The sequence below is a fragment of the Camelus ferus genome, chromosome 20, assembly GCF_009834535.1.
Source record: "Camelus ferus isolate YT-003-E chromosome 20, BCGSAC_Cfer_1.0, whole genome shotgun sequence".
NCBI lineage: Eukaryota > Metazoa > Chordata > Mammalia > Artiodactyla > Camelidae > Camelus > Camelus ferus.
Window position 1 is genome coordinate 5,293,764 of NC_045715.1, and position 26,475 is coordinate 5,320,238.

A 26,475-nucleotide genomic window follows, 5' to 3' on the forward strand; every position below is an offset into this window, starting at 1 on the left:
CAAAAACTACGCTCTGGATGATGCTGCCACCAAATCACTCTGGAGCCAAAAACAGTCGATTTTCCTCGACTCTATTTTAGTCTCAAAGGAAACTACTGAGAGTTCACCAAGGGAAGGGTCAAGGGATGACAGGTCACCACTAAAAATATTTAATCTGCGAAGGGATCATGACTTACGTTTACTTAGAGAGACTTAAGAAAGGCCCTGCAGCGTGTGTTGGCTGAAGCACACACGCACGCAGGGAGGAGCTCTGAGTCACTGCCGCTTGAACGTGGGCAGGTCTGCGAGGCTGGGCTCCCGCACGCCGGGGCCCGGGGCCGGGCGGGGAGGCGGCTTCCAGCTGGGCTCACAGTTCGTCCTTCGCTTGGCGCAGAACAAAATGGTGCAAGGATTCCAGGTCTCTGCCCCCACTGTGCTCGCTGACTTTTTTCCCTCCGCGGAAAAGCAACAGCGTGGGATAGCCTCGTACCTTTAAAAAAAAAAAAAAAAAAAGTTTGCAAACCAGTGGTCCGAATCACACACAGAGTGCTTCTTAAATAAAATCAGAAAAGACCCTAGAGTGGTTGGTGGCCATGAAAGGCTATGGCTAAGATTTTAAAATGTGGAGACCCTCCAGAAAGCACCCGGGAGCTCAGAAGGCGGAGCCCTGGGGCTCTTCTCCACTTCCCAAGCCCAAACTACTTTCGAGATTAGCGTAGAGGGGCGATTTCAGCCCAAAGCGGAGCTTCCCAGCCTTTCATGCACATGCGGTGCAGGGGGAGCGGGGGCAGATGCCGGTGGGCCCTGAGACTCCGCATCTCCGGCCAGCTCCCAGGCGACACCCAGGTGCTCTGCGGAGCGCAGGGAGCAGCCCCGAGATCCCCAAGGATACTCATTTGTCAGCTGTAACTCACCTCTTTCCAAAATATTTTAAAGCACCCCCCTCGTGCCTGGCATCCTCTATAAGTAGATAAGCCTCTGTGCTCGTCTATTCTGATCAACCCCAGCAGCCTCAGAAGTGTTTTAGGAAAACAACACAAAAGGAAAAATATAAACCGCAAATCTCTTAGGCTATCAGACAGCGCGATCAGCTTGGAAAGAAGGCGACGGGTGAGTAACCGACCCAGGCCACAAGCCCGGCCTGGCCATAAGGCCCTCTCAGGAAGCGTGTGTCCAAATGCCCTGCACTCAGCACCGTGCTTCAGAAGCCATGCAGGTGCTTACGATGAAGGCGACAAGCCAGCTGGTGGTTTAGCCGGTGAGAATGGCTGCAGAGGGGTGCCGGTTCCCAACCTCCGAGTCCCAGCTCCTACCCAGCCTGATGCCCAGATGGCAAGGACTGACCCCCACCCCACCCGAGTCCCAGCTCCTGCCCAGCCTGATGCCCGGATGGCAAGGACTGACCCCCACCCCACCCGAGTCGTGCAAACTCACAGAAAACAAAGAAAGGCTTTCCTTTGGGAGAGCAGCTTTTTTGCTTTTCAAAATGTGGTGGACAGGGACCTCAAAAGGACACCAAAAATGCTTTGTTAAGAGGGTACAGGCAATGAGTTATCTGGTTGAGTCCATGACACCAAATGACAGTTCCACTTGGGAACTGCCCCCGACTCGCAGCCTCCCCCGAGCGCCTCCGTCCACCTGGACCCACCGAGTACTTGCTGCAGATGCTGCGCTCCGTGGTGCAGTCCACTTTGGCGATCCTGACCTCCGCCAAGCCAGGGAATTCCTTTCTAGAGAGTTCTTCCCAAGTGGGGGCCAGGTTCTTGCAGTGACCACACCTAGGGACAGAAGAGCCACAGCCGAGGTGAGGTCGGGGGCGGGCTCGCTCACCTACACTGCGCTGCCAAGCCTGGTCTCTTCTGTAGGAGGCGGTCAGCAATCAGCACTGCCTAGAAGTTTACAAACCGCCAGGTTCTCCCAGCAGGTGCGCAGTGCTTCCTCCCCGATCCCCAACAGGAAGCTCTAACTCCTTCCAAAGTAGGTTTTCAGATAACCTGATGGAGACAAGCTGTTCTGAAAAGAAGTTTAGATTTTGAAAGCATTACCATGATATGGTAAACTGGGCTGACTGGTTTATGGAGGCATCATGGGCAGGAGAGGAACCAGGAGACAAAAGAGAGGCCAGTTTAAAAAAAAAAGCCCTCCGATTGCCAACAACATTTTAGATTAGATTTCTTATGGTCTCAAATGTTCAAAACAACTTCAAAGCTCCCCTGAAGCTTCGGTGACTTGGTGTGAGCACTGAGGCCACGGCTTGGTTTTGTCAAACCCTCCTTCGGCCCGTCTCCCGCTCTAGGAACTGCTCGCCTTCAGTGACAGGGGCTCCTCTGTCCTCAGACTCGCTCTACAGAGCTTTAGGTTTAAAAAAACAAAACAAAACAAAAAAAACAGAAAATACACAGTAGTGTTAAAGGCATCACTTACTAGTGTTTCTGCTCTAAAAACTGCAACTCACCCAAGTCACATGCTCATTCACTGCTGTTTTTCATGAACACGTGGAGTGAAACAAACAGAAGAGCAAAAATGTTTTTGTTTAGAAACAGGACCTAACACTCTGACACTGTTTTTCCAAATGGGCTGTTTCATTTGTGAACACAAAAGGGTGTTCCCATTTTACAGCTGAGGAAACTGAGTTCAGAGGCTGTGAAGCACCCGGCAGGTGTAGTTGTTCACGGTACCTCTGGGAACCCATCGCCCTCCCGGCACTTCGGGTTGTCCCGCCTCGCGCTCTGTGCAGCCGGTCTCTGCTCCGGTCCCCGCGGGCCGTGGGGCAGGAAGGTCAGGTAGCTGACGTCCTGCGTGGCTCTAACGCAAAGCTCAGCTCTACCAGATTCTTCTCTACCATCCAGAGAGACTGGGGGCAAAGCTGCATCAGTGATGTTCATGGTGCACGTAACCAAAAAAGCAATCTATTTAGAAAAGTACCCAGATACCACAAAACTTAAGTTTTATATGGCCAGGACAACTCTCCTCCATTTTATGTTTTCCCCAGAGCAGGTTGAACCTTAAGTTCACCTCATTCTCCATAATTGTTTATGAAAACCACCAAACTTTAACAGATCCGAACAGAGGAGCATGAGGGTAACATCCTTGTCCCTGTAACACAACCATATGTAAATATTAAGTGCAGATGTAGTACTGGCCCAGCGTTGAGTCTGGAGGGTTGGCTTAAGACCCGAAAAATAGGATGTGACTTAAGTGCCCTAGGACAAAGGAGTTTCTCATTCAGCACTTACCAGGGAGCATAAAACTTGATGAAAGTTATGCCTTCTGCAATGGTGTCATCGAAGTTATTTTCTGTCAGTGCCAACACAGTGCCCTACAAGGGAAGGAAAAGCCACAATTCAAATACACTGTTTAGAGTAGAGCGGGGTCATGCTTTGGGACTGCAGAAATACAAATCTGTCATCTTCTAAAATGCTGTTACACATGCCCCAAGGCCACGCAAACATACCCACAGAGCTTGCTTTTCTCAAAAGCTCCACAAAAGGGCCAGGCAGCAACTCCTCACAGGTCCCATGGTCCTGAGCCCAGGAGATGCTGCTGAGGAGCTGGCGGGGCACAGCCAGTGTCCCACCACCGGCCAGCCCAGGTGGGTTCAGGTGCGGCTTCTGTCCCCAGGGCACCTCTGGGTGGGCTGGGCCCCAGGCTGCATGCATGCCCTGGGCTGGGAGCCTCGAACTGACCGGAGTCCAGACACCCACTGACTGGCCTCCCTCAAGACTGCACAGATACCACTGCTCACCGCCCTTGCCACTCGCACAGCGTGGAGCCATAAAAATGATCTTCTTTGAGTAACAGAAGGCCCTGAGTTACAAGAGCACAGGCAGTGGCATGTGCTTTACATGTAACACGCTTCTTTCCATTTTTAAATTCAAAGTCAAGGTGAAAACTGCTCTTTTAAACTAGTTGGAAAATTTAGGGCAAAGATGCCACAGGGCAGTCCCGCTCTTATGCGATTCTATCCTGATGGTTCACTGCAGAATTACGTCCCTGTGTTTCTCCAAAAATGGCCCTGTGATCCTCTCATGAGAGGAAAAGCACGGATGATTTACCACGTGGCTCATGCCCCACTCGAGTCCAGCCTCAAGTAACATGTGTCAGTGACTGGGAGGCAAATCGGGCGAATCGGGCCAAGGGGCCGTCAGAGACCACCACCATCCTTCCTTATGACCAGAAACATGGTGCCACACTCACCGAAAAACCCGCTTCCCGGTGGAAAAAGTTATTATAAACAGAAACCATTCTGTGGTTGATGGAAACATCCCCAGTATATGATGATACTCATCTGGGGTGACCTTTACGACCACCGTGACACACACTCCCCCGACACATGTAGTCATGACAACTACAAAACCATTTGTTTATTTCTTAAACCGAAACTTCGACTAACACGCAGGCAGCCTTCGACCTACGCGGGTCCCACTGAGGGCTGGGGGGTCGGGGGGAGGCTGTGGGTTTTTACAATTCAAAACAGCTAGGCCTCAGAGCCTCATGGCTCCAGTGAGTCACGATCTCTCACGGAGATGCTGAGGGCCGGAGAGTGACCGGGGAGGCCGCCTCCCTCAGAACCAGAGACCGGGGGAGAACCTGACTCTGGAGTGCAACCATGTGAACTGAGGCAGCAACGGGAGGATTTTGCTTTGGGAAGAAACTGACACAGAGGCCTCTGGCTCATGGCTGGGAAACCCGAGCATCGGTTCCCTGGGAAAACACTATTTGACTCCCCCCTGAATCACCTCATTTTCACCCCTGGCTTCGGCATCAGCTTGTACCTAAAGCTGCGGACACGTGACCCCATCCACCTAGCGTGGACAGCCTGCCTTAGCTCCAGACTCATACACTTAACTCTTGCCAACTGCATGCCCCCCAGAGCCTCACCAAAATTGGCTTGAAAACAGGGCTCATCCCCTTCCTTACACTCTACCCCGAGTCTCGTGCTTGGTGCCCGGCCTGCGGATGTGCCGGAACTCCATCCCTCCCCGCCAGGCTCTCCAGCACACACGTCATCCTTCAGCCGTGCGGTGACACTTCTCGCCTCTCGCCCCTCACTTGTGTTCCAGCCCCTGCAACACCTGCACGTGTGTGTTCTCGTCTGCGTCCCCCTCCGGACCCACCCCTCTTCACAAACTGCTCCGGGTTTTGCTTCCCGGTGGCCTAGGACTGCTGGAAACACCAAGGCTTGATACATGCCGAACAAATGAATGGAAAACCTGACCATCTACAAAGATGCCAGGGGTGGCCTGAACAAATTAAACACCCCTTTGAAATTCCGAGGCATACATCCTTCCTGCTGGAGGTCTTTCCGGGCCCCTACCACCTTGACTGCGGCCAGTCATGGAAATGAACAAAGCGGACCCAAGAGGCAGCAGCCAAGCTCTCACAGCGAATGCCTTCACGTCTAGTGATGACAGCCAGGGGGAGGAACCTTCCAGAAGTGCTGCCACCTAATACTTCCAGGGCCCTGTCTCCCATCTACTCCGGTTTCTCAGAGGGAAGCTGTTTACATGTGCCCCTAGGAGCATATGTACAAGGAGCTGAGGAAGACGTTTTGTGTTGGGAAGTCCACCGCCGCCAACTGCCCGAATTCCACGCACCGTCCCCACGCCGCCCTCCATGGCCCGCTCTGGCCTTGCTGACCGAGGCCAGCACCCACCTTGTCCGCCGCGGGCTCGGCCGCCAGCACGGGGGCCTCTGAGGGCCGGGTGGTCTCCGGGGCGCCCTCCTCAGTGCCCTGCAGCTGCGAGTCCACGTACTCCCTCAGCGACTCCAAATCCCGCTTGCCCTTGTACTGATCGATCTGTGGGAGACACAGGCAGGCCGCTGGGCCAGCACTCCTCAGGGCTGGGTCACCTTGCCCGCCGCCACCCACACAAGACCCCCCCCCCCCACCAGAGATGTCCTCACAGGGCGCGCCAGCTCTGCAGGGGCTGCTGCTCAAATGTCGATGCAAAGTATAGACGAGCAGCCGAGTTTTGGTTCTGGTGAGAGAACTGTATACTGCCTGCCTTCGGTGCAGCCAAGGCTCACAGGAGTCTGGGTGTCCTGAGAAACTGACCATCGGCTGGGGAGGAGTCAGGGAGTGAGTCTCAACAAAAGCGAGTGTTAATCCCTCTCCAAGGTCATGATCAGAGCAGTTCCCCTAGGACCGTCGATTCAGGTTATTCTAGAGAAGTTTCAGAGGAGTTCCGAAATGCTTCAGGAGAGTGTAACAGGTTTTTGGGTTTTTCTCAACTATCTGAATCTTACCAATTAAGGGAAAGACATTCTTGTTCCAGGGTGTGTGTTCCTTTAAACCAGCGCCCAGACAGCACATACTGGGAATGCGCCACCCCTGTTAAGTCACTTGACCGCTCAGCCCACCGTGGCGAAGACAGACTTCTTCTGTATCAACACGGAGCCCTGCAGACGTACCTTTTTGCCGTCGCGGAACCAGAGGAGAGTAGGGTAACCTCGGACCTGGTGTCCGGAGCAGAGCTCATGGTGCTGCGTGCAGTCAACCTGAAGGCAAAGACCGCGTGCCCAGTCAGTGTCTCACGCGCCTGCCTGACGAATGGACCGTGGCGCACTCGGTGATCTGCTACGGGAATAGGATTTCTAACAGTCCGCGTTGGCAGCATCTCCAACAGCAAGCTGCGGCTTTTGGAGAGAACATCCTAAAAGCTGCCCCCCAGCACACCTGAGCTGTGGTTCAGGGCGACGGTGTGCGCTCCAGGGTACACTCTGCTCACGTGAAAACGCCAATGTTCAGGGAGCAGTATTTTACCCTGCGCGGGTGAGGAGCTGGACATCTGGTGAGGGGGACGCCTGGCCATCTGGGACGGAGAGCCACACCAGTCACAAAGCCAGCTGAGAAATGTGTTCTCAGGTTCAAACTTACAGAGTTTTAAAACCATAGAGGAGCAAGGAGTCAATTTTAAAGAGGAGAGTGTGTGTGTGTGTGTGCATGCGCACACACATACATATCTGGTACACAAGTAATAAAGATAAAACTGAAAAGATTGTGAAGTTAAGCATTTAACAAGCAACAGTGGGAACTGCTTTGACGACGACTACAGCCCACCAGGCACCTGCTCTTCGCCAGGCACTGCGCCCAGCATTTCACTTCCGTCCCCGCCAGCCCCCCTCATGCCGTTAGATCTCCTCGCGGTTTTGCCGTGGGGGAGACCGAGGTGGGGAGAGCTGCTCAAAGGGGGCCAGCCAGGCCTGCCCGAGTCCCAGGTGTCTGCTCTGGACCCTCTCACTGTGCTGGGTGGGCCATCTTATTAATAACTACAGTTCCTGGATATATAGCATCATTTCTCTACTGAAATCAGTCCCCTGGCAAAGCAGAAAATGAGATTTTTATGAAAGGAATCCAGGCAGGGGTGTCCAGTGGGTGCCAGAGGGTGGATGAGATTCCAAGCACTCGAAGGCCCAGAGCTGCGCGGGGTGTTACCAGGATATCCGCTGTGAGGCCTCACTCCGGCCGCCCGAGGTAAAGCAGGAAGCACGGGAAGGCATTCCAGGCAGCTGGGCAAGCTGGGCCACCCGCGAGGGTCTCCCGCACACCTGTGTGAGCACGGAGCCCGGGGTCCTTGAGGAAAGAGCTCTTGGGTGCAGTCCAATGTGGACGGTCTCCAAGTACACCCAGGGAACGCTCTCCAAGGCTTGGCCCCAAATCTTTGCAGAAAGGGCTCTGGGGCTGCCAGCTCAGGACTGGCCACAGCTTCCTAACCCACAAAGGAGCCAAAGCCGTAATTTCTCTCTAGGCCATGGAAGAGCCAGGCCACCATCTGGGAAGGTGACATGAATTATCAGGTGGCACACTAGATGGAATTAATAAATCAGGTTTGCGACTCCGCGCACAGAATGAATAATGGGCCACTCTGCTAATTCATCCAGCCAAAGGTGGCCTGTTTCCAGTTTAATAAGGGCTTTCCTTACCTTGCCAATCTTGACAGTTTCGGAATGTTCGAGGCCCAGAGCCAGCTGCTCCCAGGTCGGAGCCAGAGCTTTGCAGTGACCACACCACGGGGCGAAGAACTTGATGAAGTGGTCTCCTTCAGTGGTGAGAGAGGTGGGGGGAGAGGGGAGAGGAGTGTGATTTCCACCCACCAGCTAGAGGTCGGCGGGAAGCACCTCATCTTTGTCCTCCTGCAAAGCTCAGTTCAGGGGGAGCCCTTACACTGGGAAAAAGTGACTCCCCACCAACTATCACAAGGACCCTTAGAACAAAAACTTACTTGCCGTCTTTGAAGAACAATAGGGGGCCAACTCATTATTTGGGAAAATGGCAAAAAAGGGAAAGAACCAGGCACCTGGCCTGTCTTTCCTGTGTGAACTGCACCCCCAGATAACCCAGTGGTAAATGAGTGCAGGTGTCTCTTGCTAAAAAGATGACACAGAGGGGCTAGAATTACAACAGCAGCATTTGGCGTCCCCAGTGAATGAGTGACGTGGCTGCTGACATCACAGAGAGACTTTCCAGCCAGGAAGTACCTCCCACAGACATCAAACAAAGTGATAATTTTGCCAGACCCACCAACTCACAGGGAGCAGAGACATCAGGGAGCCATGGGCAGGGACACTGTACGCCACCCCGTGGGAATACAGTCGGCCAGGTCCCCGCTGTGGGGAACTGTCCAGGTCGGACAGTCTATGTGCTCAGCGAACAGAGGGCAAGGAAGAAAAGGACTCTGGGAGGACACGTGGGTTAAGAGAGACTTAAAAGAGATACATTAAAAAAAAAAAAGACCAAACTAAACTACTGTACTGAAAAACACACCTGGGTGAGGAAACCATAAAGGAAGGCCAGGGGTGGTTTCCCTAAAGTCAGGGCAGCCCCCCGGGGGGCCGTGGGGGCAGGGCTGGGCCTGGGCTGGGCCTGGGATGGGCACGGGGAGCTGGCAGTTTAATTTCTTGGGCTGGACAGTGGTTACAGGGTGAGCGCTTCATAACAACGCACTACCCCCTACGTTTGTTTTCTGTATCTGTGTTTTATTTCACAATAAAACAGAAGGTTTCAAAACCTGAGTGTCACTCCCTTGGCTAGGAAGAACCCACACCTCATGACACGGTGATTTAGACGATGGAGACTTGTCTAGGCTGTTCCACCTGGACCAGCCTGGGGCCAAAGAGGTGTCAGGCTGAGATCAGACCGCAGGCAGGCTGCGGCCGGGGAGAAGACTAACCCACGGATGTTGACTCGGGACTCAGGCTCAGAGTCAGACTTGGCCGTGGCAGCGCTCACGGCGGCATCCTGTCACCGTGGCAATGGCACATTTGAGAAAAATGGTGAAAAATTAGCTTCGAAATATTAGCAGCTGATTGGCAAGGCTGAAAGGATCTCTCCAGACAGGTATGTCGCTACTGTGTGCTGTGAGCTGGAGACGGGAGGTCCAGGCCTCCGGGAGTCCCGAGGGGGAGCCGTGGGGCAGGGGAGAGACCCTGCTGCATCAGGCCCCTCTGGTGACTTGCTTAGGGAGGGACTGGGCGGGGCTTCCAGGAAACGGTCTACAATGGGTGGTTCTGGCAGTGCATCCTGCAGGGAGCCCAGGCCCGTCTCAGGTTAAAGTGGATCCCTGTTGGGTAGAAACCCTGCAGGTTCACTGCCAGCACATCGGTACCAATTAAATAACAGCCTTTAATTAAAAACAGAAAACAGTTGAAGGCGTCACATCAAATGATTTCAGACCTTGAGTGGGGTGGGTTTCAGCTCCCAGCAGGCATGAAGTTACAAGGCCAGATACCATTTTAAGCCTTTTTAATCGCATTTCCGACCCCGTCTTAGGGGAGGATTTCTCTCCATGGCAGCATTTGAGAATGGAGGTCAGCAAGGAAGCTGAGTTCACATTCACTGCTGAGTCAACGCTTCTCAACGTGTGCGGAAAGGACTTATATATTATTAACATTAGAAATTGTACACAGATCATTTTGATATTGAGAAGACTATTTCCAAATAACGAGACGCAGTATCAAGAAATATTTTATGTGTAAGGAACACCTACTCGGATGCATGGGCTATCAGGGTCCCACTAAATTCTGGGTGAAATAGGTAAGAGAGACCTCCGTTTCTGCCTCAGGTCAGTGAGCACGTGGTTAACACTGACATGAATAAACACTTTCTTACCCAAGGATGCGCTGGCCAGCCAGGGTATAAGTTACGTGTACCACTCATGCTGGGGGAGTCGTCCACTCCCAAGGCCTTCACTTAGGGTTAAAGCTGGCGTTTCCATCAGGACTGAGGCCAAAGGAGAGAGGATTTCTCAGAGGACGAGCATCACGCTCTGATGTGACCGGGGCTTCGCGACTTAACCCTTGACAAGCGGCACCTCAGGAGGCGAGAAGGGGCTCCCAGCCGACCCAGGAGAAGGAAAGGACGGCGGTGCCGAGACGCGGCCCCGCCCTGCACGCCCCCGAGACGCGCCACCTACCTTGCGCCACGTGCTGCGCGAAGCTGCCGGCCGAGAGCTCGTACAGGCCCTGCTTGGGCTCGGGGACCACGGGCGGTGCCACCTCCGGCTCGGCCTCCCGCTCCGGCGTCTGGTGAGGAGGAACCGAACAAGGGTCGCTGAGTCCAGCCGTGAAGACCCGGGGGAGCCCATCAGGGCTGCTGTCTGCCCCCGTCTGCGGCTCTCCTCCCTCACCTGGCCACCTGCAGCCGCTGTGGGGTGCTGCTGGGCGGAGGGGGGCTCCGGGCAGGAGGCAACTTTGTCAGGTGGGCTGGGGGGAGGCAGCCCCTCGCCGGCCTCACCCTCGGTAGATGCTTTCAGACCAACACTCCGGGGCAGCTGGGCGATGGCTGTCCCTGCGCCAGCCTGTCCTTTGCTGCCCCCAAACCCAACCAAACAGAGCAGACACCCTGGGGGATGCCCACCCCCAAGGCTGTTCCTTGGAACGTGACCTGAGACCTCACATCAGATACAGAAGGAAGGAGCAGCAAAAGACACGGGGGGGGGGGGGGAAGTGGGCAAAACAGACAACGGGAACAGCAGAGAGCAGGAGGCCTGGCCACCCCTGTCACTGAGTCTGGGACAGGCACATGCAGTGAAGGGACAGGAACTGGCTTTTTAAAAGGCACGCCTGCCAGAGCAGACACCAGGTGGTAACTAGTCACCATACCACACCAATCAAAGTGTCTCACTTTTTAAGGCCAACACGGCTGCGGCCTCCAACCAGAGCAAGCAGAGGTGAAGAAAAGATCGCTGAACCTACGGCTCGTGGCTGTACGTGGCTGGGTTTTTATCGAGCAGTTCACGCTCCTAGGAAAGAGGACGTCCTGGCTAAGTCATTAAAAGTGCTCAGGGCTGACCACTCAGAGTTATAATCCTGAGGCACCAGGAGATTTTCCTTCCTGCTGCTGGCCTGACAAAGCCTTCCAAGTGCTAAGGCCCCGCACAAAACGATGCCTGAGTGAGTGAGGGCTGGGTGAGCAGTCGGTGAGTCCCAGCAAAGTGAGACCCCACACTGCGTGTAAAGCCCACACTGCGTGCCACTCCAGGAGATGGTCAAAGGGCCGGCGGTCTTAAAAGGTACCTGGGGAGCCAATGCCCGTGCCCTGTGACAGGGACAGGCGGCCAGAGTATCACAGAATGGGGACCCTCTCGCCCTGCTGGTGACCATGTGAGCGACAGAGGCTTAAGAAAGCAATCTGGAATACTCACCACCATCCATAAAAATGGTCTTGCTTTTTGTTTGTTTGCTTTGCAATTTTATGTTTGGGAATACAGTCTAAAAACACCACTCAGAAGTAGAAAAACTCTCCTTCGCAAAGCTAAAAATGTTCCTGAGAGCATTTCCGATGACAGAAAAGTCACAAATACCCTAAATACCCACGGACAGAGAAGAGGTCGGTCATGGCAGGTCCACGGCATAAAGCATCAGCATGGAAGCAACACAGCTGTATAGAAAGGCCGTTAAGGAAACGGACCCCGTTTGTACGACTGTAACTCCTCAAGAAAAAAATGCAGAAGGAAACACGGAAATAAAAATTGGAGTAGAACGTAAGAGACGGCAGGTTTTCTCTTCCTGGACTTTATACCACTGCCACGACGCTGGGAGGGGGAAATCTAAACTCACCCTGTTTACATACGCAAATGTGTACGTTAAGTCACTTAGGTACAAATACAGAGGAAGTTTTTAGAACGCTTTCGCTTACGATATAAAAAGCAAAGTTCAGAGGTTTGCAGGATGAAGTCTGAGTATCTGAATTTTTCTGTAATAAGGCACACTGTCACTGTTTCTGGCAATCATGGGAGATCCCTGCTGCTCTGAGACCTGGGGACATGGCGGGTGGGCCGCTGTGGTCCTAGGCTGGCGATGGGGAGGTTCCAAGTGGCCATGCCCTCCCCGGAGCCTCAGCCTGGCCTCACCGTCCCCAGCCTGTACTTCCAGCTGCCACTCCCCAGAGGGCTGTCTGGCTCCTGAGATGAAGTCTCACTGACGTCCTGACACTGGTTGATGGTTCCCTGGGTAAAGCCACCATGGAAGACTGGCTTTTTTTGATGAAAAGTTTACTTTCAATGTCTTTTTGGAGACTATTAACTACCCTTTAAAACTGGGTTCCTCCCCTCAGAGAACATTTTCACAAAGGAAACAACCTGAAGTTTACATGAAAGTTACACCTGCTTCTCCAGCCTTCTTGCTGTGACAAAGATGCAAATGTACCCTCTGCGAGGTTTGTGGTTTCCCCTGTGACCCAAAATTAGGTAAGTCTCTGGTCAACACATTCAGTTCCGCTCACCAACATTCTTCACTGAGCGGTTCCAGATTTTTAAAAGCGTGAGGCAGAGCAGCACCGCGGCAGCAGCCGGGCTTCCGATTAGCTGGGCCCTCGGCACAGAACCCAGGGGAGAGGTGAGGGCCAGGCAGACACCCTGGGAAATGACGCCAAGCAGCAGCAGAGCCCCAGAAAGGGCCCTGGAACTGCCCACGAGCAGACAACCGTCAAGCCACCGAACGCCTGCCTGCTACAACACGGCAGCCTTAGTCAAGTGATGACACTGAAATCACAGTGAAAGACTTCAGACGCTCTTAGGGTTTCACTGGGAACGCACAGCACGAAACACTGGGCATCTTCCCAGCTAAGCTCAGCTCAGCCTCCGCGGGCCTGAGCTCAGCACGAATCCGCACGCACCAAGCATGACGGGCCCACGATCGTGGTGATTTCTAACAAAGTCAAGGCTCCCGGCGTCCCCTGGGGAAGGGGACGGTTATCAACTTTCCTTAGTAACACTCTACACATAGCCACGTCTTTAAAAAGTACTTTCTGTATCATCCTTAGAGAAGGGAGGGACACCCAGAGTATCAAGGGCACTGAATGACACCATCAGCAAAGCCAGCCTGGGCCGCGGGCACTGAGGGAGGAGAAGAAAAGCAAAGGTCTGCACTAGGGGCGCAGCTGGCGGGAGCGAGGATGAGCGGCAGGTGGAGGCCGAGGTCCTCGGGGAGGAAGGGCCGCGCCGGCCTGGCCTGGACGCTCGGGGAGGCCTGGCCCTGACCCCAGGTGGCCACGTGTCCGTCCCTGGTGCTGAGGAGTTCGTGTGAATTGTATTACACGTGAGGAGGCTTAGAGGTTATGTTAAAAAGTAGTAAGTGCTTATCAGTGAGATGCATTCTGAAATATTTACAAAGGACACTCCCTGGGGATGGACTCCGCCGCCAAACAAGGGGGAGGCACGGAAGACAAAATGAGAAAACACCTCGGACGTCTCTGCTGAAGCTGAGGGACAGGCACCGGGCACCACCTTCCCTGGACCCCACAACTCACCACTCACCACTCATCAGACCCTCCTCTCTGCCTCTGGGCATGTTTGAACATTTCCATAATAAAAAAGGTTGTAAAAGTTAATCTTTTCTCACTTACATTAAGTACTTAGAGTGTCAAATACATAGAGACAGAAAATCAAGCGGGGGTGGCCAGGGGCTGGGGACGGGGCTGGGGTGTTTGGGTTTAATGGGGACACGGTTTTGGTTTGGGAAGGAAGAAAACTTCTATGGCTGGATGGTGGGGATGGTCGCACAACATTATGAATGTATGTAATACCACTGAATTGTACGCTTAAAAATATGAGGGTAAATTTTACAGTGTGTGTTTTTTAACCACAATTTAAACTGAGAAGAAAGAAAAGTGAATCTCTGCTTATGCTATCCGAATTCTAAAAGAGAAAAAAAGTGGCTTTAAGACAGAAGTCTTCCTTTCTCACCTGAAGGGGCCTCTGCTCTTACCCCAAACACATGGGCAGGAAGAGAGGAGGGGGCTTCTGTGTACTCACGGGGGGCTCCTCGTTCAGAGTCTGCAGCATCCAGTTTTCCAGTGTCTGGAAGTCCCGGGGACCCTGGTACTTCACAGCTTCTTGGCCAGGCTTGAAAAACTTCAAGCTGAAGAGGAACAAAAGATTAGACAGAGCGGATTTTAAAGCACTTCAGACCAGAGGCAAAGGTTGACAGAAACAAAGATAAAAACGAGATGTCGGGTGGGCGGCAGCCAGCACGTCCCTGCCACTCTCTGATAAAACCTTGAAAAGAAAGGAAAGTAATGTTCTAGGAGATAACACGTTCACTTAATCCCAAACTTTTAAGTTTCTTATGTTATTCAAGAGAAACAGACGTCCGGCCCTAAGGCCGTGAGTTCACGCCCAGGCTACGAGCATTGAGGTGCAGGCTTCCCCGGTTTCTCCGGGCCCGGGTCTGCTACCCTCCCCCGGCTTCAGTAGTTTTTAGGCTCTGCATTAAAAAAACAAACAAACAAAAAAAAACTGTAACTGCAGTAAATGTACCTCCAGGCTACCTTATCGGCCATTCAACTCTTACAAAGCACAAATATCCACGTGTTGTCAGAGTTCAAGTTTCCAACTATCATAAGAACAACCTTGACACTGGCTACTATGCTCCATTCACTTTTTCCTTTGGTTTTTCCTACGCACATTCGCCTCTGAAGGTGTCTGCAATAGAGCACGGAGCACTGCCTTCTGAGGGGAGCGAGAGACATCACCAGAGGCCGAAATGAACACTTCGGACCCTGTGTGAGTCATTCCACAGGTGATGGGAAAACCTGCCCTTGATAAAACTTAATAGAAGGCGTCAAGGATGGAGGGGGAAGTATGGCTGCCGACAAAACAAAGAAACCCAGCCTCGCATCTGGGGCAGGCGTGCTCATCTGAAACACTCCCTGCTCCCACCGCCCCGCTCCTCAGCACACAGGTGGATTCTGTTCGGAGATGCCCAAGGTGCAGCATCACCCTGGGAAGTCGAGATCCGTGGAAATCAGAACCATGGGTTTTAACAGCTAACCCCACAAAGGTCTTAAGATGAAGTTTCACATGAGACAAGGAAACCAGCACGTGGGCTGTAGGAGGCGCTGGGATGAAAACGGGCTTACGGGCCTGACCCAGAAGCGAAGTCCTTGGATGGACGAGGTGCCGCCCCGACGTGCTTCCTGTGAGGAGTCCACGGCCACCTCCGTGGCAGCTTATACGCTTGTCACCGTGACAGAAAGCCACAGTCCAACTCGATTCGGCCAGTGTGCCTGTTCTTTCACGGTGTCACGTTTTAAGCCACTCCCAAGCATGCACGCACAACTGTGAACCCACACCCACCACCCTGACAGCTCTGGAAGCGTGTGCTGTGCCCACGTCTGAGATTCCTGCTCAGTTCCCAGAGCCCAGGGCGAGAACAGGCGCCCTCACAGGAGCCTTCGTGTGCCTGGGGCCTCGGACGTCAGCGCTCACTGGAGACAGACGAAGGGGGCCGTGGAGAGTCGGCCTCGGAGTTCCAGCCCCGAGTACAGCCCCAAGCCACCACGTGGGCACTTGCTTTCCTGGCGGTCTGTTTCTCTTTTAGGGAGACCGCAGGGCAGAAAATCCCCACTGATGGAAAACAGTGTGCTAAAAAAGTTCCACCACTAGAGATGAGAGGGTGTTATGGGTTGAATGGTGTCCCCTAAAAAGATCTGCAGAAGTCCTAACTCACACTACCACGGAATGTGACTAACCTTGGTTAGAAACAGGATTTTTATAGAAGCAACCAAGTTAAAATAAGGTCCTTAGAATGGGTCCTAATCCAACATGACTGGTGTCTGTACAAAAGGGGGAAATTCAGACAGAGACACGCACAGAGGAGAAGGCCTTGCTAAGGAGCGGGACTGGGCCGATGCACCTGCGAGGCAAGGAACACCAAAGGCAGACCGCAGACCCCCAGGATCCAGGAAGAGGCAAGGAAGGCCGTCCCAACAGGCTGCAGAGGGAGCCTGGCCCTGCTGACGCCTTGATTTGGGGCTTTTGGCCTCCAGAACTGTGAGAGGGTGACTTTCTGCGCTTTTCAGTGGCAGTCACAGCCCCGGGAGCATCCTTCAGCCATGCCCCTACCAGCATCTTCCCAGATGATAAGGATTCTTTACTGGCTCAACAGCAAGACCTCAAGACATCTTCCTGAGTACAGGCGGACTTCCCTAAGGGCCTGGGAACCCAAACTCCCTCCCTCTCCAAACCTTTACTCCAGTTCAAGGTGCCAGGGGAGGGGTGACATACAGGATAATGTGCTGACACCCACAACCCACCCCCTCCATGCTCAGCATTCACGTCATCATTGGATTTGGGCCTCAAAACATCTCCGTGAGATGGATACTGTTTCACAGGAAGTAAAAGCTCACACAGGGTAAATCTGTGAACGCCCTAAGGCCACTACACTTTTTGCAGTGCCCTGCCTCCCGCATTCTGCGAAAAAAATCTCTCTTATTGGACCATGATGGTCACGGAAGTGCCTTCCCAAATCACGTTCGGTGTAGTGGAAGCTCACTTTAGTTCTTTTTAACAACACAAAACCAGTGCATGGTTTTCTTGGGGAGATCATAGCTCCTAAATAATAATCAGGACACCTGCTCCAACATGGAGTTTTTAGAGCTTTGTAAATAGCACCTGTGCTGTGACTGATGCAGCCGGAGCTGCAGGACCAGGTCCGGGGAGCCCTCGACTCCCTCTCCGACACCCCCTAGCACGTGCCTTCAGCCCTGTTACTGGTCCCGCTTCACCCTCCCTGTGGCGTGGTCTGAGGGCCACACGCAGCCAGCTGATTAGCAGTGGACACCACGGCCAACCATCTCTGTTGCTCCTGCACTTTGAAAGTAACAGGCTCTCAACGGTAACATCTGTCCCCTCACTGGTCCCGCTGCTCACTGACTGCTTCTTTGGGATGCTCTTCATCCAAGCAGAGCTCACTGTAAAAGCAGTGCAGTCAAGCACAGGCCAGTGATGCCGCCAGGCAGGTACACACAGCAGGAAATTTTATCTCTACGGATGTGGTTTGATGTAGACTCGAATTCCACACTCAGGTTAGCAAGCAGCCACCAAAGGCCAAGAGTTCCAGAGCCCTTTATGGCAACGTCAAATTTCCAAATGTTAGGGGAAACCTTAACGTTTCCTGGCTTTGCACACCCAATATTTCATACGACGGTGTTACTGGGGAGGCGAGGGGGGTGGGTATCAGCATCCTACTTCAGACTGAGGTTATGAAACACGGCCAGAGCTGCATGGTAAGTAAACGGTGGAGCTGGGATCCAAACCGCGGTGTCTAGGTTCCAGCCCAGACTGCCCCCAGCTTTGCCATACAGCACTTTTCCATGCCGCCTCTCAGATCTGAAGATAAGCCCTGGCTTTATATAGAACTGACTTCATTCATCAATTTGAACAAGTATTTTGGGACCTGCAGAGCCCAATCCCTCCCACATCCTTCTGGAAAAGCATCTTCCCTTTTCTGGAGACACGCTCTTCACTCCAACACTTGCCACATGGTCTGAATGGGCTGCCATCTTCCCACGAGATCCCGCCTCTCTGGCCACAGGACTCTTCCTGGAATGAGCACTCTACGCAGGCTGGGCCCATCAGCGGTGGGCCCGACGCCACCAAGGCAACAGAGATGCAGGGATGGGAAGTTAAGTCACCTTAAGGAGGAACACACACAAAAAGGCCTCCCCACCCTGAGAGCTGAGTCTCAGAGTTTGCCCCACCACCTTCAAAGTAACCCCCTTTTCTTTATTAAGCCAGTTTCAGTTTCTGGTCTTAAAACCAAAAACCTATTTTAACTGTCAGGGAAGTAGGTAGTGTCGCTGGTCAGACTGCGGTTCTTTCTTTCCAACAGAAATAGCCCTTGTGCTAGTCATGTGGGGAATTACTCTAGAAAGGAGGCTTAAGAAGCAGAGTGACCAAAAATTCCGACCAAAATTCAGGACAAACTCTGTGCTCATAGTGTAAATGTACTTGTGAACATTGGATGTGACCGGATCTCACGGAGAATGCCATTTTTGTCTCGCAGACACACTCTTTTATAAACAGGAAAACCCAACTGATTAATTAAAGGCTTTTCTGAAAGAATACAAAGGCATCTAACACAGACATGGTATTCAACGTGACCTTTCTCCCAGCCAGAAATCAGCATCTCCTTGCTCCTCAGAACTACAAGGGAATTGCCAGAAGTGTAAGTTGGGCTTTCTCTGGCCAGTGCGGCTGGCAAGAAGCCGAGGACGATGAGGACTCACGTGGGGTACCCGCGCACGCCCTGGGCGGAGCACACGTCCGAGTTGGCCGTGCAGTCGACCTTGGCCACGTAGACCTTGGCATCCTCCATGCTGTTGTACTTGTCACCCAGGTCATTCCAGGTCGGCTGCAGCCGTTGGCAGTGTCCACACCTGTAACACAGTGACAGTAACAAGCCTGCTGAGGACCAGGTGGAGGATGCCCGACCCACCTCCTCGGCCATCTCCCTAGGGCAGCGGGGATCTCTGATCCGACCCCTTCTTTACAGGACAGCAGAGGTGGACAGCTCACAGCCACTGTAGAACCTCGCTGCCCAGCTTAAACCCTCCGGAGAATCCCTGCATTGTTCTCAGCATGAAATCACAACTCGGCAAGGGGCTGTGCTGGATCCCCCTCGATCTGGCCCCTGCTGAGCTCCCATCTGACCTCTATTCCTGGCTGCCCTCCTTCCCTTATGGTCACCGCTGGGCCACACTGCAGCGTTTCCAGGTGCCCGAAAGGGCCACGGCATGGTGGGGCCCATGAATCAGCATTCCTCTCCTGACACATCCTCTCTAAACCCAGCTGGCTGATTCCTATCTGCCCTGCAGGTTCAGTTTGGGTGTCGCTTCCTCCAAGAAGTCCGCCCTGACTCCCAGGTTGTTTAATGTCCACCCTCTCCTCCTCTTCTGGAAAGTTCCCTCGCTCCCCCCAGGGATGGAACCAGCTCAGCATTTCCCGCTGCCATCAGCCCTTTGTAGTCAGGTCTCCTGTCACAGAACTGAGACCCTCCAAATGCGAGGCAATCTCGAAAGGAAATCAGTTGTGTTCTCTCCAGGGAGAAGCTTGAAAAAAAAAGCTTGCAGCCACCCAAAACTTCTACATTGGATTTGCTCAAACGTATACTTATAATAGTCATTGTATGAATTTAACTGCACACCAGTATTTTAAAGTCACCAGCATTTAAAGTGAAAAGTTAACTTAGAATTGTTGCCTCTGCTCTTCACACTGCTTGACAGCACCATCCTCTTTCCCGTCGCTAAGCCTACTTTTTCAGTCGTATAGCTGGTCACCTTCAGTAACTGTCAGCTGCCCGCGGTGCCATCACAACACTGCAGACTTTCTCTCACGCCTCGAGGGCAGTCACACGGCATCACTGCCCATGGCTTTGTTTCCTTCTTCCAGTCACCTCGTAAGCGTGCACTTGTGATGCTCACGATGTGATGACTTATTTGCTGTACTGCTTTTTAAGGTGTTGTAAACAACACCCCACACTTACAACTGAGTTCGTCCTTAAAGTAATTTCTCAATAAAACCAGCGTGGAATCTCGCCTCACCGGGAAGCATGTAAAGGCGGCACGGGGAAAGCTGGCTTCAAGCTGACCTGTCTTCCCTAAGCAGCACTCAATCGAGCAGCGAAGGGAACCCTGCTTTCTCAGAGACTCAAATAAGATATGATTCCCTCTTTCCTGGAAGGTAACTGTGAGGGGAGACCTGCGTCCTGTGTACGTATTTATGGTACAAGTGCCAAGAAGACGAGCTCTGTCCTTTCCACGACTCCGTCCCCATGTCTGGCACGTGGGTGGCGTGCACCATCCGCCTGGCCATGTCTCAGTGGTGAATCCACAGGCACCATGCAGTCGGCACTTCTGGTTTGGGGCCCTTGGAGCCACAGCACAAACCCCTGAGACCGCCACTGCATTCAGAGGCTCTTCGTGGCCACATAACAGAGCAAAGCCACCTGGCCCTTTCAAGAAGGCGGCCCCAACCTTGACCTCACTGTCACCAAATTCAATGTCCGAAAACTGACCAGAGAGAAGCTGTGACCTGATGTTGGCACAAAATCTACAGCAGTAGGACAACCCTGCATCTGCCAAGTTCAGAGCAAAAGTACACAGACCAGTGTTTTCATGACTTGGAGCTCCTGTCCCCCAAAATCACGTGTGGGCTCCCAACATTTCCCAGAGACTGAAATGGAAAGAGATGAGGGGTGGCCCGTGGCGTGTTCTACCTGAGCTCCACTCTGCTCTTAAAGTCTAACTTTTAAATGTCATCATTGAACCTCTCACACCTCTATTTCATAGTAGACTATTAAGAAGCAAGCAAAAAAAGAAGCAAACAAATAAAAACTTTAAAAGTTACTTTTTCTGGGAGCATCTGCCTAAAAGTCTATAAGCCGCTTACAATGAAACAGGAATGTACCAAGTCCCAAGTGCCCAGTCTTCTCCCCGACTCAGTCCAGGACTAGCTGGTGAGAATCAGAGAGACTCCAAAATTAAACTCCACTGGCACTGCATGGCCTTACTATGTCTACATGTCAGCTACTCTTTAAAAAATAAAGAAAAAAAAATCCCTGGACAGATTTATTCCACTGAAATTGGCTCCAATTAACTAGTGTATTTAACTGGAACAGCTGTTCTGAGAATACTCCTTCACAAAGGAACTGTCCATATCAGTTATTTTGTGCCACAAAAGATCTTCTTCACCACCAGCAGGTCTAAAACTTCAAGTCGGTTGGTTCTTGCAAACTTGAAACACAACATATCCCTTAGATACATCATTAATAAATGACAGCTGTGGCCCAGACCAAAAAGTGTTGGTTTAACTCCAAATGAACTGAAATACAGTAATAACTGGAATATGGGGAGAAAGAGGAAAAGTTTCCTCCGACTTCCACCAGCACATGTTCTGAACAGGCCGCTTTTCTTGGGCACCTTCTCTCCATTCCTTCCTGCATCCCTTCCACACATCTCAAGGGGCCTCCTCCCGCTCTGGGAAAAGCTGCCAAATTCTGCATAAGCATGCAAACAGCCTTGGGCCCTAAGACTGGCTGTCTGCTTGGCCCACAAGGACCCTCCTTCAGCTCGGGCATCTAGGCCCTGAGAGTGTGAATGACAGGAAGTCCTTCTGCTGGACAATTCCCAGGACAGGGTCTCTGGGGTTGGCACCCAGCACACACTAAAGCCCCCACCTAAGAACCACGCTATGAGGGGCCGTCTTCTCGAGGTGGTGGCCTTTCCCATCTCACACTTTGTAGATGACGAGGCCACAAGAGAGCAGAGGGGAGCAGGTGCCAGAGGGCAGCCTTGGGTCCAGGGCCAGTGGTTCCTGTTACCAAGAGCACAGCTCCCCTCCTACCCGGAGCTGTGCAGGAGCCCCCAGGACGCGGGGAAACGCAGGCACCCTCTTCCCACCTCAGGAACGCACAGAGTGGAATCACGCCTCCGCGAGTTCCTAGTTTGCAGTTAAACCCTCAGGCTAGGGATCTGCCCGGCGGCGAGCTAACAGGATCGAAAGTCCAGGTGTCCAGGCTGAACCCCAGGCTGCACGTGGCCCCCGGGTCCCGGCCGCACCGCAGGCCACTGCCTCCGGCAGGCGCCAAAGTTTGAGGCTGGGGCACGGGGGACAGGTGGGCTCTGGGCTCCTGGCTACCGCGAGAGGCGACGACCCCCTCCCCATATCTCGGTGCGGGTATCCGGGGGAAAAGTGGGGGGATCAGGAGCCGGAGGGACGGCCTTTTCCGGTTCGGCCCTCGGGGACCGCCCCCTCCCGCTCCGCCCCGGCCGCCTTGCGCCACGTCAACCGTGAGCGCCCGGCCCGCTCCCCTCCGACCCCGTGCCTCCACGCGCCCCGCTCCCGGCGCCCGCAGGCCGCGGCCCTGCGCCCCCCGCGTGCGCAGCGCGGGGCCCCGGCCCGACCCGCGCCCGTTGGAGCCCCAGGCGGGCGGCGCGGCCAGTTACCAGGGCGCGAAGAACATGACGAAGTGCGCGGCGCTCTGGATGCCGTGCGTGAACATGTCGGCCGTGTACAGGTGCTTGGCGTGCGGGTCCTGCCCGTCCCCGCCGTCGGCGGCGGGGGGCCCGTCGGCCGCTGCCCCCGGCTCCTGTGCCCGGGCGCCCCGGCGCCCGCCGCCGCTCAGCAGCAGCAGTAGTAGCAGCGGGGCGGCCGGGGCCAGGGCCCGGGGCCGTGGCGAGAGGAGGCGTCCGAGGCACGCGGGCATCACGGCGGGCTGGGCGCGCACTCGCCGCGGCGGCAGGTCCCCTCCGCGCTGCCCGCCGCCGCCGCCGCCGCCGCCCGCCCCGCACCCCGCGCCCCGCCCCCGAGAGGCCCCGCCCCCGAGAGGCCCCGCCCCCGAGAGGCCCCGCCCCCGAGAGGCCCCGCCCCCGAGAGGCCCCGCCCCCGAGAGGCCCCGCCCCCGAGAGGCCCCGCCCCCGAGAGGCCCCGCCCCGAGAGGCCCCGCCCCCGAGAGGCCCCGCCCCCGAGAGGCCCCGCCCAGCCCCGCCCCGCCCGGTCCGCGCGCCGGGAGCGCCAGGCTGGGAACCCGAGGAAAGAATGGGTCCAGGCCCGGGAGAGCCTTCTGTGCGGGGCCTCCAGCACTTCCCAAGACGGCGCGGGTGAATCCCGCAGGGCCCCTGCGCCTCCTCATACCCAGGCAGTGCCCTCTCTGCCCGGAGCAGCGCTGAGTTTCGGAGGATCGGAGAGGCCGGGCCCAGAGGCCGCAGAGAGGGACGTCAGCCTCAGTTAATCTCAATTTACACAAAGACCCCGGGATTCCAGGCAAAAGGAAGAAAACAGCTGCTGTCAGAATTCAGGAAATTGAGCAAAAGCGGGAGGGGCTACCACCTGAATGAGTCAAATTCTTGGCCAGACCTCAACTGTAATTCTGGGCCAGAACTCAGAGGTGTGATGAAACCCGCTTTCCAAGCGAAACCCTTGCTAGTTATCCCTGCCCCGCCTCACCCTGGGGGTGAGGAGAGGAGGTCAAAGCACCCTCTTAGACACAAATCCTGCAGGCTTCCTCCTTCAATAAACGACTGGCTGCCGTCCTACAGCGCCCTAATTCCTCCCCTTCCCGCCGCACATCAGGGTTATAAAGACACCTCTACGCTGCCCAGGTGGAAGGGCTGAGAGGTATCCCTAGGTGTAAATTGGGTGACTCACCATTCACACCTGCACACACACCTTATTACCTGTAGTAATGGAAGGTTAGGCCCTGCCCTGGGGATCTGAAGCTAAATCAGGGACTCACTGGGTTGCTTCCAGGGCTCCTGCTTGTCCTTGATTATCCCCAATCTGGGAACCCCACCCCACCCCACCCCCACCCCGGGCAGTTACTCCTGGCCGCAGCAAGGAATGAGCCCAGTGATTCACCTGTCATTACACCGCTCCAGCCTTTGCTTTGGTCACTACTCAGCCTTTAGCTGTGGTTTGCCAAATACCAAACCATCAATCTCCTCTCCAAACCTATCCTCCCAGCCACACTCGAAACAGGGGAATCACCTGCCACTCACACCCTCCTTTCCCTTATCTCCTGTAATTCAGATGAACCAAGTTTCTTGCCAACTACCTCTTCTTCCCACCATTCTCAGTATTCATACCCTGATTAGACCTTAACCCTGGCCCGTGCAGTAGTGTTCTAAGGGCCTCTTCCATACGCAAGCCTGGAAAGTTAACTTTCCCAAAGCCTGCCTTTCACCATGATGGTCTGCTGCTCAACATCTCCCCCCCCACCTCCCACCTCCAGGGCAAAGGTTCCTCATTCTGTCACTCAAGGCCCTTTGAGATGTGGTTCCTTGTGCTTTGCATCCTATGAAATTCACCACTAGAAGCCCAGGGATCCTCTCCCAAAATCTCATATTTGCCAGACTCCTGTCCCAATGCTCCTCAAAACCTCATCCCTCCCAAACTCTTCCACTGTGCTATGAGGAAATTCCACCCAAGGACTAGCACACATTCTTAGAGCATCAGCACCTTTCCTTACCTTCAGAGGCATGGAGACACAGGAGCCCGCTGAGCGGTGGCTGTTTGTCTTCCACATCTTCGCTCCCTTAGAGCCAGGAAGGAAAGCAGGGCTTCTTTGCTCCTCTGGCTCCCTCCAAACCATCTCTCCTTCTTCCTCCTGCAAACCCCTAGCGCCCTTTCCATGGAAGCCATTCAGTGTGGCACCCACGGCTCCTCCAGTCCCCGTCACCCACCCACTCTATCACCTAACTTCTTCCAGGTTGCTCCCACCCTGTTCACTGAAGATTTTGGTTCCCGTCTCACAGTATTCCCAGCCACCTCTTTCTCTTTCCTGCCTCCATTCCCAATATCTTCAGCATCCAAGTGGAAGACCCAACTCCCTGTCCCTCAGTGACTCCCTCCCAAAGGGAAACCCTAGAACTTATCTCGGAAACTGCGCCGTCTCCAAAATCTGAACCAAGGGCATCCCATTCTGCCCAACATCTCTTGCCCCTCCAGTTCACTTGCTCAGTGTCCTCTGAGCCCCCGATTCCCCACTCTGTGCAGTCTCCTCACAAGCCACCAGGGTGCCATATTTTCCCCAGCCTCCTGATTAGGTCCCTTGGAGTCTCATACTTAAAGCCTCGCTGCGCTCTCACAGCAACACTGGCCAGCCTGAGGGGTAGACTGGCGTCCCACTCAGCGCAATGCTTCCGCATCTCCACCCTCCTTCAGTCACCAGCCCTCTCAGCTGTCAACGTGACCTCATACTTCCCCCAGAAAACTGAACCCCAAGCAGGAACTCCCTCATCTTTGCGTCACCAAATCTACACAGCTGCGTGGATCCCTTTCCCCTCTCCCCTCTCGTTCCCAGAAGGAAGGACGTCTCCCCCTCCTGGCAAAGGCCAGTCCTCCACAGCTTCTGGAGCCCATCTGTGGCGGCTGAATAATGCCCCCAGCGATGTCCAGGTCCTGATCCCTGGAACCTCCAAGTGTTACCTTACAGGACAAAAGAGACTCTGCCGGTGTGATTAAATGAAGGCTCTTGAGGTTATTCTGGAATATCTAGGTAGGTCCTGTCACAGGAGAGAGGCAGAGGGAAACGACTCCAGAGGAGTAATGATGTGACCAGAGCAGGCGGCAATTTGAAGATGTTCCACTGGCAGCTTTGAAGATGGGGGCGGGGGGACGATGAGCCAAGGAGGCAGCTCTAGACGCCAGAAACAGCAAGAAATAGATTGTCCCCTGGAGCCTCCAGATGGGCAATCTGACTTTTGTCCCATGAAACTGATTTGGATTCTGACCTCCAGACCGTCGGAGGAGACACCTGTGTTGTTTTCTGGCCCCAGGTTCATGGTAGTTTGTTAGAGCAGCGGGGGGAACCCAGACACCATCCCGGGCTTTGAGCCTTCAGCTGTCTCCTGCCCTGCGTTAACTACTGACTTCTCCCTCTCGGCTGGGTCATTCCCAGCCACAGACAAACCTCCTTAGGAGCTCCTAAGTTAAAAATAGGAAACACCCCTTGAGCTCACAACCCCCCAGCTACTGTCCCAATTCCTTACTTTTCCTTCATTGCAAAATCTTTCCGTAACTGTCCACACGTCACTGTTGGTTCATTCTTCAGCCGATGCCTCCCTGGGCTCCCACATCCACTGACACCAAAGTCAGCGAGGACGTCCACGCAGCTCGCTCATCGTACTCGGCTTCCCGGCAGCTCAGCTCGGGTCCGGCCAGCACTGGCCGGATCTGGATCCACTTCGGGGTCAGCTCTGGCGGCGGCTTCTCTGAGGCTCCTCCCACCCTGTGCATCTCCCCTCAGGCCCCTCAGGCCCCTCAGCCCGACCCCCAGGTGCTGGCTTCTACCCACGCGTCCTGTCCTGCTGCACACTCACTTCCCAGCCGAGCTGATTCACAGGGTGCCTTTAGAGCCGTCCGCAGGCGGATGACTCCAACGTTTACGTTACCGGCCAAGACCTTTTCTCTGAGCTCCCGCTGCCTATTCCATCTCACCACCTGCCAGCCTTCCCGGCTGAGCCTAAATCCTGCAATCCGCCTGGCCTTCAGTGTCTCCAGCTGGGAACACAGTGCTTCCCTGCTGTCGGCTCAGACCAGAAAGCCAGCTCACACCCTTTCTCCCCTTTTCCTATTGTTGGTCTCAGTCACTGCCATTTCTGAAACATAGCTGAGGTCGGCCTCGCACTACCAGCGTTAGGTTCCAGAGTCCCTCCAACCTGATCTTCCCACAGCTGCTGTGTGCGGAATCGTAACACTCTCACTGAATTCCCTT

General features: G+C 54.2%; 1 protein-coding gene across 2 annotated transcripts; it reads right to left on the minus strand.

Annotated features, from left to right (window-relative positions):
- Positions 1-55: 55 nt before the first annotated feature.
- TXNDC5 (thioredoxin domain containing 5) lies at positions 56-22,564 on the minus strand. 2 transcript variants are annotated; one of them, XM_032462467.1, is made up of 10 exons: positions 22,208-22,563; positions 18,491-18,640; positions 14,235-14,340; positions 10,395-10,503; positions 7,906-8,021; positions 6,394-6,480; positions 5,636-5,779; positions 3,216-3,298; positions 1,628-1,757; positions 56-469 (listed from the first exon to the last, which is right to left on the minus strand). In XM_032462467.1, the coding sequence occupies exons 1-10, from the start codon at positions 22,465-22,467 to the stop codon at positions 347-349; spliced, it is 1,308 nt and encodes a 435-aa protein (XP_032318358.1). In that variant the 5' UTR covers positions 22,468-22,563; the 3' UTR covers positions 56-346. The 2 variants fall into 2 exon arrangements, with proteins under 2 accessions (XP_032318358.1, XP_032318359.1); XM_032462468.1 differs by lacking the exons at positions 56-469; positions 1,628-1,757 and adding an exon at positions 2,135-2,331 and having other exon boundaries at positions 22,208-22,564.
- Between the last annotated feature and the right edge of the window lie 3,911 nt (positions 22,565-26,475).